This window comes from Rhinolophus ferrumequinum, chromosome 9 (assembly GCF_004115265.2).
Source record: "Rhinolophus ferrumequinum isolate MPI-CBG mRhiFer1 chromosome 9, mRhiFer1_v1.p, whole genome shotgun sequence".
Lineage (NCBI taxonomy): Eukaryota > Metazoa > Chordata > Mammalia > Chiroptera > Rhinolophidae > Rhinolophus > Rhinolophus ferrumequinum.
Window position 1 is genome coordinate 33,455,890 of NC_046292.1, and position 15,497 is coordinate 33,471,386.

Genomic DNA, 15,497 nt, shown 5'->3' on the forward strand with positions numbered 1-15,497 from the left:
GTTTTAAGCAGGCACCCTATGAGCTGGCTAGAGCTTTAAAAAGATGGCTGTGGTGTTTCCAACTGCAGGAAACCTGAGGGGACAGTACTGGAAACACCATGTATGAATAAGAGAAAATGATAATTTGAATTATGGAGGTAGCAGGAAAGACAGTAAAGAGCAGTTCAGTCCAGGATATATCTAGAAAGTAAAGCCTGGGTTCTTGATGCCTGGGATTTTGGCCTGAGTGACAGGATGTCATTAACTGAGATGATAATGAAAATGATAGTAACAGCTAACATTTACTGAGCACTAACTATATGCCAGGCACTATTTTAAGCCCTTACCTAGGAACTCATTCAATCCTTAATAATCCATGTATATATGACTTCTCTCTCTAATCGTCATTTTACTTATTTGTAAAACAGTAAGGACTAGAATTCAGTTTCCAAGGTTCCTTCTAGTTCTAACATTCTACGATTCTACTCCATAAAATGTAATTACTGAAGAGTTGCCAGTTATTAAGAAACCATCTTAATACCAAGAATTTAAAAGAACTAACAAAGCTCCCAGCAAACCTGTGCCTGAAGTAGTCTCAGCTGTCGGTCTTGCTCTGTGAGGAACCTATATGCATCCGGAGACAGTCCCATCATTCCATTATCTGACCCAGTCTTGGTTGTGTGCACGCACACTGCACAAGGCCACAAGTTACAGGAGTCCCCATGTGAAGGTAGTCTTGCCACAGGCGACAGTTCTACATTACTGTGGGGAGAACCACCACTCATGCTTCCTTGAGGTCTCAAGGGTATAGGACTACTTGAAGAACAGAATGCATTATGGTACAGAGCTGGACATCCACTTGAGTGAAATAGTGAATGTTTTTGAAGAGCTTCAGACTGGGGGTCTGGAAGGGATCCTACTGTATTCATTCCTTGCCAAGAATTTATTGGACTATAGTGAACATGACCATGATGCTGACAACAGCTGCAAACATTTGTGGAATAGTAAGATGGTGGTGGGGGAGTACGTATCTGAAATTTCATCGGTTTTTCTGAGTTATGGGGTGAAAAAACAAAATTGTGTGGGTGGGACTCTGGGGCAAGAGAAGATTGCCTGGAATTAAATGTGGAAAATCTTATAGGATACTCTTCTTTGTGTACATTTCCAGAAGAAACTGCTTGAAGCGTTTCAGATGTATCAGGAGATGGCCCAGTAAGAGAAGATGGTTTAACGCTGTTCCTGATATGGGGGCTCCCATTCTTATAGGTAGGTGGCTGTCTTACTGTGCAGTGTCTCAAAGGAGTAGTGCCCTGGTTTAACTGTTTTGGTAGCCCTTCCAAGGAAGGCTCTCCAGCTTCAACTTCTGGGCTGTGTTTCTCATCATAAAGCTGGGCTTGCAATGGCTCCAAGTGTTCGGAGTGGTTAATCAACAAAGGAGGGTTTTCATTATGCACCATTTCCAAAGGATTAGGTAGCTGGTTTGAGTCTACGAAATTGCTATCCAACACAAGTGAAAGTTCTGGAACTGATGGTTGGATTTTAGAAATCTATAAATGGGAAAGAAGTAAAAGAGGGAAAAGTGTTTTTTAGCAGAAAGATATATGCTTTACTTTCCTTAGACCAGAATTTCCCAAATTATATCTAGCTACTTATTAAATAGGATTTATTCTTTATCTAGACAGTTGATGAATATTTTCGGGGCATCTTCTATGTGCTAGGCATTAGGAACACAATTGTGAGCAAAACAAACAAGGTCCTTGCCCTCAAAGAATGGAACATGTAATGATGGAACTCCTTTTATTGAAACACTGATTAAACACTGCTTAGATCATAGAACACAATATAATAAACTGTTTTACAATAGACTTTTTAAACCCCATCTCTGCAAAAAAATTATCATAGGCAGAATGCTTCAACAGATTTAGCAGCAAATACTTTCTGAACCTTAAATAATAATCTTCCAATAAGTACTTCAGAATATTTTTCCACTAAGTGATATTATTCCCTGTTATTCTTTCTACTGATACCAACTAAAAGAGTCGGAAGAGAGTAGAAAGGGTAAACAAAATATTCACTGTGGTGAATTTGGTTATAATTTGACATTAATTTTAAAAATCGTTCCCATTCCTTTTTCTTCTAATAAGTAACTAGTCCAATTAAGGTACAATTCTAAAATAACCCACTGGTTGGCTGCAATCAACAAATTTGGGGATTATTGCAATTAATCTCCAAAAGTAGAATGTTTTCTCAGAATATGGTAATAAGAACCAATGTCAAGCTCTGGTAATAGTACAGAATGTTGAGTGTATATGGGTTAAAAGCAACAGATTCTGATACCATACTTCCTGAATCAGAATTCCAGCTTTCTTACTTACTAGTTGTGTAATCCTGGGCAAGTAACTTAACCAATCTGTGTCTCAATTTTCTCTGGGGATAATTACATAAATATATATCTGTGAGGAATATATATATGGCCATATAGATATAAATAGCTAGATATATCTTAGAATAAAACTTCAGTAAGTTTTAGGTTATATTATTGAGTGCTTTAACATGAAGTGACTTTTAAGTTTCTAACCATAAAGGAGAGTACTTTCTAAAATCCGTCAGTGATACCTTCTGACTCACTGGGTGAGGACTAGGAATTGGTCTTGGAGAAAAATCGTCATCTTCAACACCAGAGTCATGATCATTTATTGGCATTTTCCCTGGAGATAACTTTTGGGAAGACCTAAAAGAGTAGATAAGGAGACAAGAAAAGTCTTCAGTAATCTAGTGTTTGTTCTTTCTTTTGAAATTGAATAAAGTCCTTTAATAAACCACAGTAGTATTTGGATTATTTAATTTAGTATCTGACAACCAAATTATTTTTCAGGACAATGTTTGTTGCCCAGACAGCTGGCCCAATCAGACTCATGCTGAATAAAAGACCCTCTTTGCCTGATCATTCCAAGTTTAACCCACTTATTCTTTTTTTTTTTTTTAGCAAAGAGAAACCATCCAAATTTTATTCTTTACACTACTGACATGATTTAACTTTGGTACATGGTATTACTATTTCTCCTACTTTAGCAAGCTCTAGTTTTCTCAAGGCCTTTCCCCCAACTTTTCTGGAAATAAACATTATTTCCAACCTTCAAATTAAAATGTTATCCTCATAAATATTGTAACAGATTGGTATATTCACATATATCCTTTCCAATTCAGGCTAAGCAAAGACACGCATTCTTTAATCAACAATAGTAATAGGAAATAATAGAAAATAAAATAAAAAAAGGAAAAAGAATGCCAATGTAGCTACATTAAAACGAGAAAACTGTAGAGTTCAGTACAAATAGCATTATTAGAAATAAACTGGGCTATTGATGCTAAGAACGTAAGACTCTTATTGGCTCATTCATCCTTGTGATTTTATAATTTGATTGTCGAAACAAGGTGGTAAATCTTGTACCTTCCGTTGTCGCAGCAAAGATTAAAGCTTCTTCTGTCTTCCCGAAATTTCTTCTTCTTTTTCTCCCCCTCCTCCGCCCTTCCACTTCCACCTTCTTCCTTCCCTCCCACTTAACCTCATCCCCTTTTTCTCCCTTTCTTCTCCCATCCCTCTCTCTGGGGTAGGAATGGGGTAGGAATGAAAATAATTAAAAAGTACACAGATAAAAATAAATCTTTTACCTCTTAGTTGAAAGATTCTTGGAAACTTTGTTGAAAAACTCTCTTTCTGCATTTTGGCTTTCAGCACTCAGTTCAAAACGGATTAGATTCTTGTCAGAAGGTTCAACATTCTGAAATGAAGTAGGTCATACTGTGAGATGTGACTTAAATTAAAACATCAGAGAATTCTATTTATATAAAAAGTAGCTCTGAGACACTGGCGGGAGAGGCACTTCTGATTTCTATAACTGTAACCTTAAAAATTTTTTTTATTGAGATATAATTGAAATAACATTAATTTCAGGTGTACAACAGAATTATTTCATATTTGTATATACTGTGAAATGATCACCAAGTTAAGTCCATCCATTACCATACAGAGTTACTATTTTTTTTTTCTTATGATGATAACTTTTTAAGATTGACTCTCTCAGCAACTTTCAAAGGAACTGATCCTTAAACATGAGGGTTAGGGGTACTGTCCACCACCCCACCCTAAGCAGTTGAAAATCCATGGGCCCTCTGGCATACAGATTCCCAACCTTAGAGTTGACCCTTGAACAATGCAGGTTTGAACTACACATGTCAAATGAAAAAAATCTGCATATAAATGGACCCATGCAGTTCAAACCAGTGTTAAGGGTCAACTGTATACAATATAGTATTAACTATAGTCACCATACTGTACATTACATCTCAAGGACTTATGTATTTTATAACTGGAAGTTTGTACCTTTTGACTACTGTCACCAATCCCCACCTCTGGCAACCACCAATCTGTTCTCTGTATTTATCTTTTTTTTTTAGATTCCATATATAAGTGAGAACACATGCTACTTGTCTTTTTCTGTCTGGTTTATTTCACTTAGCATAATGCCTTCGAGGTCCATCTATATTATGGCAAATGGCAAGATTTTCTTATTTTTTATGGTTGAATAATATTACATGATATACATGTACCACATTTTCTTTATTCATTCATCTATTGATGGACAGTTACGTTGCTTCTACATCTTGGCTATTGTAAATAATGCTGCAATGAACATGAGGGTGCAGGTATCTTTTTGAATTAGTGTTTTCATTTCCTTCAGATAAAAACCCAGAAATGGAACTGATGGATCACACGGTAGTTCTATTTTTATGTAACCACCTGTTTTATACTGTCCATGTCCCTGCTACAAAAGTCAAAGTAAACAAATCAATCAATGGTATTATGTAAATCACTCAATAACCAGGGATTCAGTTAAAGTAATAACTTTGAACTGATGATACCACCTTAAGAATAAAATGAGTAAATGATATATGTCTCTAAAATAAAAATAAATTAGACTTCATTTATGATGATTATATTTATAATTAAAGTGCAAAAACTTTATTCATGAACTAATACAACCTATAAATAAAATGAAAGAAAAAATAAGATCTGAGTGGAAACATGGTTATTCAGTTATTCAATATTTTTGTAATAAAATACAGAATTTTTTTATTATTGATCCGAGACATAGGACAACTAATCATTTTACTGAAAAGTGTCTTTGAATGTTTTTACACAATGCCACTTGTGTATTTTTATGTATTTTATTAGATATAGCAACAATCCATTCTGATCCCTAGGATTATATATAATTAACACTGACTTTTAAGTGTGAGAAACCATTTGCTAAACAATAACAGCTGAGGGCAAAGAAAACACTAAAATCACAAATTAACGCTCAAGGGCCGGTCTGGTGGCTCAGGCAGTTGGAGCTCCGTGCTAACGCCGAAGGCAGCCGATTCCCACATGGGCCAGTGCCAGATGGCTCGGTTGGCTGGAGCGCGGGTTCTCAACCACAAGGTTGCCAGTTCGACTCCCGCAAGGGATGGTGGGCTGTGCCCCCTGCAACTAGCAACGGCAACTGGACCTGGAGCTGAGCTGCACCCTCCACAACTAAGACTGAAAGGACAACAACTTGAAGCTGAATGGCACCTTCCACAACTAAGATTGAAAGGACAACTTGACTTGGAAAAAGTCCTGGAAGTACACACTGTTCCCCAATAAAGTCCTGTTCCCCTTCCCCCCCAAAAAAAACAAAACAAAAACAAAAAAAACAAATTAACTCTCAATATCATAAAATGATTCAACATATAAATTCTTGATATATTCTTCAAAGGTTTTAGAAAGACATTGGCAAGATATTCTGTGGATAACCTCTGACCCCGTATTATAATTTGGTTCTGGAGATGGCCTAAAATTTATGAAACAAAATTAACCATGAATGAAGTTTCTAATCAGTAATACTGATCATAAATACACAAAGCCTAATGGTTTCAGTTACTATTTTTGTTTTTATTATAAATTTTCTTGGGGAATATTGGGGGACAGTGTGTTTCTCCAGGGCCCATCAGCTCCAAGTTGTCCTTCAATCTAATTTTGGAGGGCGTAGCTCAGCTTTAAGTCCAGTCACCGTTTTCAATCTTTAGTTGCAGGGGGCACCGCCCAATGGCTGGAAGCTCAGCAGCAGCTTGTTGTCTTCAATCTAGTTGTGGAGGGCACAGCTCACTAACCCATGTGGGAATCTAACTGGGAGCCCTGTTGTTCAGAGCTCACGCTCTAACCAACTGAGCCATCCAGCTGCCCCAATTTCAGTTACTATTTTAAAGGGTAAAGACCACGGGGCTTCAACAGCCAACATGCAACCCTAAACAGTCACTAATGTACTAGGTAATCAAATCACTTACTTTGAAAAGATGTAATGTTTCCTTGCTGGTTAGTAGCTGGAACTGAAGGTCAGGTAACCCGCCATCACAAGGGAGGCACTGATAAAATTCAGGATCCTTGTGTGTCACAGAATAGAGAACTATAATGAAATTTCCAGATTCTGAAAAAACCCTGGACAAAAAAAAAAGTCATGTAATTAAAATTTACTGTGGATAACAAAATTTACTGAAGGTAACATATTTTTAACAAAAATGAGTTCTACTATCACACTATTTGCAATTGTTATTTCTTATTTGACTACCCTGGTTTTCTTTCCATGTCACTATTCTACATTACACCTCAGACCTCCTTATTCTTTTTTAGTGACACCAGTATTACGATTTATAGATGTGCCATTATTGATGCTCCTAGACTTCTAAAAATGGATATTTAAATTACAGTATTTACAATATCTCACTATTACAAACACTGATAAAATGAACATTCATTTTATTATTCACTACATAACTCAACAAATATTTGTAAAGTCACCAAGAGGTTTTTAAATTATATATTATTTAAAACCATCTAAAACCAAAGTTGTTTCTACTTTGTAAATCATTGAATGAAAAATATTCTGGGGGGCTGGCCCGGTGGCTCAGGCGGTTAGAGCTCCATGCTCCTAACTCCGAAGGCTGCCGGTTCGATTCCCACATGGGCCAGTGGGCTCTCAACCACAAGGTTGCCGGTTCAATTCCTCGACTCCCGCAAGGGATGGTGGGCAGCGCCCCCTGCAACTAAGACTGAAAGGACAACAACTTGACTTGGAAAAAAAAGTGCTGGAAGTACACACTGTTCCCCAATAAAGTCCTGTTCCCCTTCCCAATTAAAAAAAAAATTACTAAATTAAAAAAAAAATGTTTTGTTACAATACTAACAAAACAAAGCAGTGGAGGATGGAGAAGCATTAACATCTATTCTTCTTAATTCCTCACTCTGAAGTCAGACAAAACCACTGTTCAGACTGTTATCAAGTATCAACCTAGGCTATGCTAAGCAGTGCTGACTTCTTTCTGGTTCAAACCTCCCTTGAAAGGGTTGGCAGTAATTAAGAGTTCAGGTATCAAAGAAATTGCCTAATGCTTCAGACTGGACACAAACTGAGAGAGCTTCAAAATTAATTTTATTGAGCATTTATTGTCAATAAGAACTCAAACCAAGACCAGTCACTGATAATAAAACAACTGTACTAATACCCTAAAATGAACATTTAATTTGTTTTATTGCAAATAAAACTAATTGTCTTGTAAAGCTGAAATAAAACGTAAAAAGTAGAACTTTAAAAACATCTGAAGAAAACACAAGAGTTTTTTTTATTGCAATAAATACTCCTGGAATGGGCAAATCCTTTCTAAGCAAGATAGGAAAAAAGAATGATAAATACGATTTTAAAAAGTCTGTTTGAGAAAATTATCATTAACCAAAATTAAGTGCAATGACAATCTGGGGGAACAAAACTTTGCACATGTATTTTTAGAAATATTATTTCTCCATATATTTTCCATATTACATATATATAGATATAGACATATATACATAGTCATGTGCCACTTGATGGATACATCCTGAGAAATGCACCATTAGGGAATTTCATTGTCATGTGAACATCACTGAGTGCACTTTCACAAACCTAGATGGTATAACCCACTACACATCCAGGCTGCATGGCACCCTCGTCTATATGCGGTCTGTCACCAAAACATTTGTTATGCGGCACATAACCATATTGAGTGAGAAAAAACTCTTTCAAAGCAATGTGAAAAAGATGCACAATCCAAGAGAATGGAAAGAAACATGAACAGGAAGTTCCCAGAACAGGGTTATAAAACATGGCAAAAGACCATGACACGACCTCTCTGAGGCCTTGCTACTCTCCCCTTTCTTCATTCCTCTCCAGCAACACCTCTCCTTGCTGTTCCCTGAAGGTGCAAGGTGATGTTTCACCTACAGCCTTTGCACTTAATGTATCCTCTGCCTGGGACTGGCCCAGACAGCCCCATGGCTTACTCCTCACCTCAAGTCTTTGCCTCCCTGATCTCCTAAAATCTTAACTTTACCTGCCACTACCATCCAGACACACAACATACTCCTCCCTGTCTTATTTTTCTTCATAATATTCAATACCTTATAAAATATTACTTATTTTATTTATTTGTTCTGTTTACTGCCTATCTCTGTAGGATCTTTATTTTATTTACTGCTTGTACCCAATATCACAAACAGTGCTTGGTATATAGTAGGTGTTGAATAAATATTTGTTCCATAGTGTAAGGAGGGAGAAAACAGGCACTGTCAAACACTGATGGAAGGAGTATAAATGGGCAGTCTTTTTGAAGGGCAATTTAGCAAAGTCCACAAAAATTTAAAATTACACTCTTTGACCATAAAAAGCATATTTAGAAATTTAGTCTACAAATATACTAGGATATGCACACAAAGATATATACAAGAAAATGACTAGTTTTTAAAATAGTATATATTATTTACTATTCAATTGCAAAATGTGTATAAAATCTGTGCATATCGAGGTATAATCAACCACAAAGAACAATGATATAGAGAAAAAAGCAACACAAAGAAAAGGAAGAACAGTATGCTCCCATTTGTGATTTAATTTTTACAGGCCAGGGGAGGGTGATATTTGTCTATGCATTGAATATTGCAGAAAGGAAGCTCAAGATGTTATTTAACAGTAACAGTGATTGTCTCTGGGAATAGTGTCTGGGGAAATGAGGTGGAAGAGAGACTTATTTTTATTGTGTATCTTTATTTATGTCAGATTTATTACCATGTATTTGCCCTGTCTGTTCGACAAAGTTTTTTTCTAAAGTGTATTACAGCCACCCAAGGTAGACAGAAAGAGACCTTGGAATTTTCATTTAATAGATGAAGAGGCAAACAGTGATATCACGTACAAAATAAAAAAATTAAATGAGGAGTTGAGGTTAGAAATAAAGTTTCCCTGCTAGTTCCAATGCTTGTGCTTTAGTTCCAGGAAGAAAATTAAACATTTCATCTCAAATATTTCTTAAAGAGTGCTAGCAGTCGCACTGTGTAACTTATTAAAATATTTGTAAAGTAACAAATTCAAACTCATTTCAGTCATTTCACTGAAAATGAAATCTCTTTATTTACAAAACAGAATCCCAGTCATAAAAAGTGTATCTTCTGTGTTATATAGTTCTATGGCTAGGAAAGTAAATTCCTTCATATTTCCAAATACAGTGCAACCTCACCTTTTTTTGGTCTGGTGTTATTGTAAGGCTTTTTTCTTCATGTACTTGTTCTTCTGCTTTATAAGTATTATAAAAGGTTAAAGCATCACATGGATTTTAAATGACACCAATAAAATATGAATGGGGTAAAGATCAAGGTAAAATACTATAGAAGAAAATATCACTTGCCTTTCTTGAATAGAAGAACTGAACATGTATCGCAAGCAGCAAGCCCATACCTGAGGACTATAGATATGTATAATGCCAGATAGCCAACTAAAAGAAAAAGCAGAAATTAAAAACTATAGTCGTTTACAAATTAATACTTAATATACTTTAAATTATGTTCTCAGAGTAATATGTGAGATTTTTGGCATTTACCAGCAACATATTAAAAGCGTCATAAATAAGAAATCTATGAACACTAGACCATGCTGATAATTAAGAGGGAGAATAGATATAGATATGTAGATAGAGAGATCTTTATCGTTCCCCTCTTCTGCCTGAGATGAAGGGAAAATGGAAAATGGAGGGAGAGAAAATGATTCACAATAGAGGTGAAAGCAGGACTCAATTACAATCAATTAGCTTGGACTGAAAAGAACAGGCTGAATTAGGGAAGCATGACGTCAGCAGCCTAAAACTACAGTTATTGAGAGGATTAAATGCTGTAACATATACAGGTAGCCTGAAACATAGAGGGCTTTTAATAGATATTCACTTAGCATCAAAAGACCATAGCCAATACTAGGAGCCTAGCAAACAGACTGTATATAGATTTCATGATCCACAGAACACTTGTACATTCTCATTTTTTAATTTTGTACATACCATTCCCTCACATGGGTTCCCCCTTCCCCAGAATCCTCCCTCCTACTATCCAAACACACAAAGGTTCAGCTTAAGTTTGCCTTCTCTAAGAAAATGTCCCCGTCGTCTCTCTTACAAGTACTGACAGTGTTCACTATCGACATTGCTCACTTCATAGCAAATCCTGTACTTCAGTATTATATATCTTTCTACATGTGAATATTTGAATATTTTATCACTTCACCTTGATTATAAATTCCTTGCGGAGCTTTAAATCCCAACACAGTACCAAACATAATACTATGCATATGGTAAGCACTCAATAAATACGGAATATAAATTTCTGACTGAATAATCTGTCTAAATATCATTAACCACTAACTCTAAAGAGAAAGCCATTAACTCTGAGGGGAATTTCTGGAAAATTGCCTGACAGTGAATTTTAAATAGTGTTATTCTAGCGCTGTGTTCTTCAAGGTGCCTTAAGGACAGTGGGTAGTGCAGACGGTTAAAGCAACATGACTCTAATGCTTCAACTTCAACCAGAAGAATTCAACTTTATCTGTTTTATGTGTTGACAATTCTTCCTAAGATTGGACAAAATTTTAACAGATCCTGCTGTTAAAACAAAAAAGCTTAATCATTGGCCTTTGAGGCTTCATTAGGTGATCTAAATATTAATTATATATTCACAGTACAATTAATTCACATGCTTATCACATACATTTGAATACATGTGACTGAAAAGGGTTTCATAAATAATGAGACACTTACATTCCCACTAATGGTAGAGAATAAACCTTGGGATCAGATTCCAGCAAAAGTAACAATTTGCGAGTTTCATCCATGGTAAGATATCTAAACAGAAGACATTCATGTAAAAACAACTGAAAGTATGTTCTTTTTACCTTTAAAAGAGATCATATGGGTGTTAAAGAAGCATATTTTAGACAGGGAAGATAATTCAAATGAATTTATTTTCTCTCACACACATGCACACAAAGCAAACAGTTCAAAGTATAAGGAAAAAAAAGATTCCAGTAAGAGGAAGAGATTAAAGAGATTCAATATCTTAAAATGTCTATTAAAATGGTCATTGAAAATTACACAACCTTTAAAAAAGTTTTGTTCTAAAAGTGTCAACAACTTACTTTAATCAAAAGTATTAATATCAAGGTTAACAATTTCAGAACCAAATAGGTTTCCCTGGGAGAAGTGAATTTCCTGTTCAAGTACCCAGGTGACTTGACAAAAATGCAACAGATTTGACTTCTCACTGAAGAAATCTGAATTAGGTAAGGAATATTCAACCTTCCCTGTACTATATTCCTCCAACCACTATCAAAGAACTTTGGAACCCAAAAGTTCACTATTCCCTAAAAGAACATTATACTACATTTATACTTTGTTATTATGTTTATTATTGACAGTAAGTTTTAAGAATATGAATAACTGCTGTGGAATTGTGCAGAGTTAACTTCATTGTTATGGCTTTAAAATACAAAAATAAAAACAATGCCATTCATGATATAAAGTCTTGATAGTTCCACTGAGAATGTATTTTATGGCTATAACCCTAAAATACAAAGATAATGAATTTAATCAGGCCATGTGACAAGATGATTAAGCCTGAGTTGGCAGGAGATTTATGTATCAACAATGACACGTGCACCTGTTTTAAATGCTCTTCTGCCTCGCCTACCTGGTAAATTCATGTTCTTTAAAAGAACCAGCTCTGGCTTTCCATGATTTTCCCAGGCAATTTGGACACACCTTCCTGCTTTTCCTGCACTGTATATAACCCCCATTATCTTTATCTACATCATATTTACATGTTAATATATTTAATGGACAGTAAGTACGCTTTTTAAAAATCTATTTAATTCCACAATCTAACACAGTATCTATTCCATAATGGATCCTAATAGATATTAGGGTAAACAAATGAATGTGGTCAAGGAAAAGGGCCAGTGTCACAAATTGAAGACATAATTATAGGTAAGAAGGGGCAAGGGAAATGGGCAATTAGATCGACCATTCAACAGAACATCCTGGGTTACTACTACTAGCATGCCAAGGGATCAGAGGATAATGTAGAGAAAGATAAAATTATGCTTCACTAGTAGATCGGCACAGGTACTAAGGAAAACAAATTAATATTTTGGTTAATTTTACCACAAACTCCCACGTCCTGATTGAGAAGCATTTTATTACTCCAAGAGAACAAAATGTTCCACTTAATTCAAACATTTTTTTGATCACCATCATGTTTGCCCATTCCATGATTTGGGAATATACAACACTTGTTTTTGTGCCACTTCAACCAGAAAGGTGTTCTGGTTGGCATGTGGGACTCAGAATGGAATGATTCTTGTTATCCCACGGATCCTCTGAAAAGAAAATCCTCTCTTTCCCTTATCCCCTTTTGAAGAGGCATTTTTTTAGAGGACAGTACTTGGACTTGAGTGTACCTTGGCAAACGTTTTTGGCTCTAGAGACCTAACAGGAACCTGGGTGGAGTCTAGCGGGAAAGGGCCAAAAGTGAATTGCTTAGACTTTAAAGCAGAGGGTGTTGACATTGTCTAACTTAGCTCAGTAGACAGTGGATAAAGACAGTGGATAAAGACAGTGGATGAGGATTCAGGGAAGCAGCCCTGTGGAGGAGCAGAAAGCATGCGATTTGGCTTACATTTCCTACGAACCTACAGTGGTGACAGGCAGCTGGAAAGGATGCTGCTCCAGCTATGTGAGGAAACTCCACCGTCTAGTGGCTGCCAGTGTGGTCAGCACGAGTACTATACATCTTTATTTATCTCCTTTCTCTACCTGCAATGCTCATTATTCATAATTAAAATCTGCATAGAATAAAAAAATTCTCCAGCCTCTTTAAGGCTCATAATTAATCAGATGATAGCGGGGGGGAGGGGAAAGACACAGACAAAAAGATGATAACCTAAAACCTAGGCAGAATACAAAGGGCAAAATGACATAGAGGATAATTTCTCCTTATATTTTCAAATCGCAAAATACAACCAAGCTTAATATAATTTTACCACTAATTTTTCTTGAGGTGGTGGGCACAACTCTTTGTAAGAAAACTATATTCAGCAAAAATTAACAACTTCATTTTTTACCTTCCTTGGTTATTTACCTAGTCACTGCAGATCTCTGGCATGTAAACTGACTGCACAATTATTTCGTATTACATGGATACCATGAAAATATACTAATGGAACCAATATTTCACAGTTTGGGCGAATAGATCTTTTTACTTACCCATATTTATAGATACCTTGAACATGAGAAATGTTCAGATTACTGCCCAAATTTCTTGCCAGAGCTGTTGGAATAATGGGGATGGGCTTCACAGGTGTACATTTAAAGGTATTTGCTAGAGTTACTGCTGCCCAATGCAAGTCAAAATCCAAATTGTCCAAACTTTCCCTGGAAGTGAGATGAGCTCTTAGGGAAAGCAGTTTACCATAATCCAAGGAATCTTTGCTACATACATGGTGCTGCAGAGCCTGAGGAATCAATATTATATAATTATTTTAAAACTTTGAAACTTGTCCACATCTCTAAAGGCTTTATTTCATACTGGTGCACATACACATATATATCTTGCACTAACAAAATTAAACAATTTCTGACTAGCACATTTCAATTATCTCATTTCTTCCATGTGACCAAAAGGTTAGATGAATTTTTTTCAAAGCAAGTAAGATTTACTGTACCAAGCTTCATCACATACTGTGTTTCCCCAAAAATAAGACCTAGCCGGACCATCAGCTTTAATGCGTCTTTTGGAGCAAAAGTTAGTAAGACCCAGTCTTACTTATAGTTTTATATATTTTAATATAAGACTAGGTCTTATATAATATAAGACCGGGTATAATATAATACTTATATTAATTTTTAATTAAGTATTAATATAATACTTAATTATTGCTCCAAAAGATGCATTAGAGCTGATGGTTGGGCTAAGTCTTATTTTCGGGAAAACACGGTCTTTCCACCTTAGATGTCTCAGCAGTATTTCAAATTCTTATTGGAGAATGTCACTTGCAATATTTATTACATGGGGAAAAATGGATTAACTCTGTAAATTAACTAAGTAAATTTTAACTCTGACTCAAGTCTCAGAAAATCTAAAGCCCATCCTCTTTGATTCTTTCCTTATTATCCCAAATTGTCAAGTAACTTCTTCCTCGGTAGTTGCTCATGCCCACTGTGTCCTTTCTAGTCCCACTGCCACCACTCTACTACAGGCTACAACTCTAACACACACCTGAATATTGCAGTGGCCTAACTAGTCTCTCTGACTTCAGCCTGTCCTATCAGATTAATTACCCCAGAGTTAATAGTATGTCCTCTTATCAAAAACTTTCAGTGACTATACATGGCCCATACGACAAAGTTCAAATTCCTTAGCTCGACAGACAAGGCTCTCCATACTATGGCCAAACTAATACTTCAGTCCAACTGCCCACAAATCCAGCAAAAACCTATACCCTTAATATCACCCTGAGTACATCTTACACTTTCCTGGTCATACTGCTCCCTGTTCTGAAATGCTACCCATATTACCTACCTAGGATTTCTGCCCTCAGAAACCACATTTAATTGCATTTTAGGTCAACAATCATTCAATCAGAAATTATTATGAATACTTACTTATTAAATATGTGTTTATTAAAATACTACATAGTACAGTTTGATTCTTGTACTGAATTAAGAATAATTAAGTTATCAACAAATCTCACCTTAAAAGCTGAACTGAAGTCATCTGCATTATGAACTATTACTTCTCTTGAACAGAGTCCTTGAGTATGAACTTTGCATGGAATCACAAAGTCCCCAGGAAGAGAAGCAGTAGGTGTTCTTTCTAAGCATTCAGGTACTTCTCGACCAGGATCAAAACGATCTACTGTCAATATCACACTTTCTTCATCTGAATATCAAAAATAGCAGTTATTATGTAGCATGCTAATTAAAAATGTGAAATCAACCAAGCAAGTATACGTTATAGCAAAACATTGTGTTCCTACTAAAGTATACTAAATGACTTGAATATACATTCTTCCACCTGACCAGACTGCGAAGCC

The 15,497-nt window shown here is 35.9% G+C and overlaps 1 protein-coding gene across 1 annotated transcript in view; it reads right to left on the reverse strand.

Moving 5' to 3' along the window:
• Positions 1–15,497, reverse strand: part of STIL (STIL centriolar assembly protein) — a 53,249-nt gene that overhangs the window by 21,319 nt on the left and 16,433 nt on the right. The window contains 8 exon segments of the mRNA XM_033114182.1: positions 558–1,526; positions 2,596–2,710; positions 3,652–3,761; positions 6,349–6,499; positions 9,772–9,858; positions 11,167–11,250; positions 13,669–13,916; positions 15,156–15,343. Of these exon segments, the coding sequence (XP_032970073.1) occupies positions 558–1,526; positions 2,596–2,710; positions 3,652–3,761; positions 6,349–6,499; positions 9,772–9,858; positions 11,167–11,250; positions 13,669–13,916; positions 15,156–15,343 (1,952 nt within the window).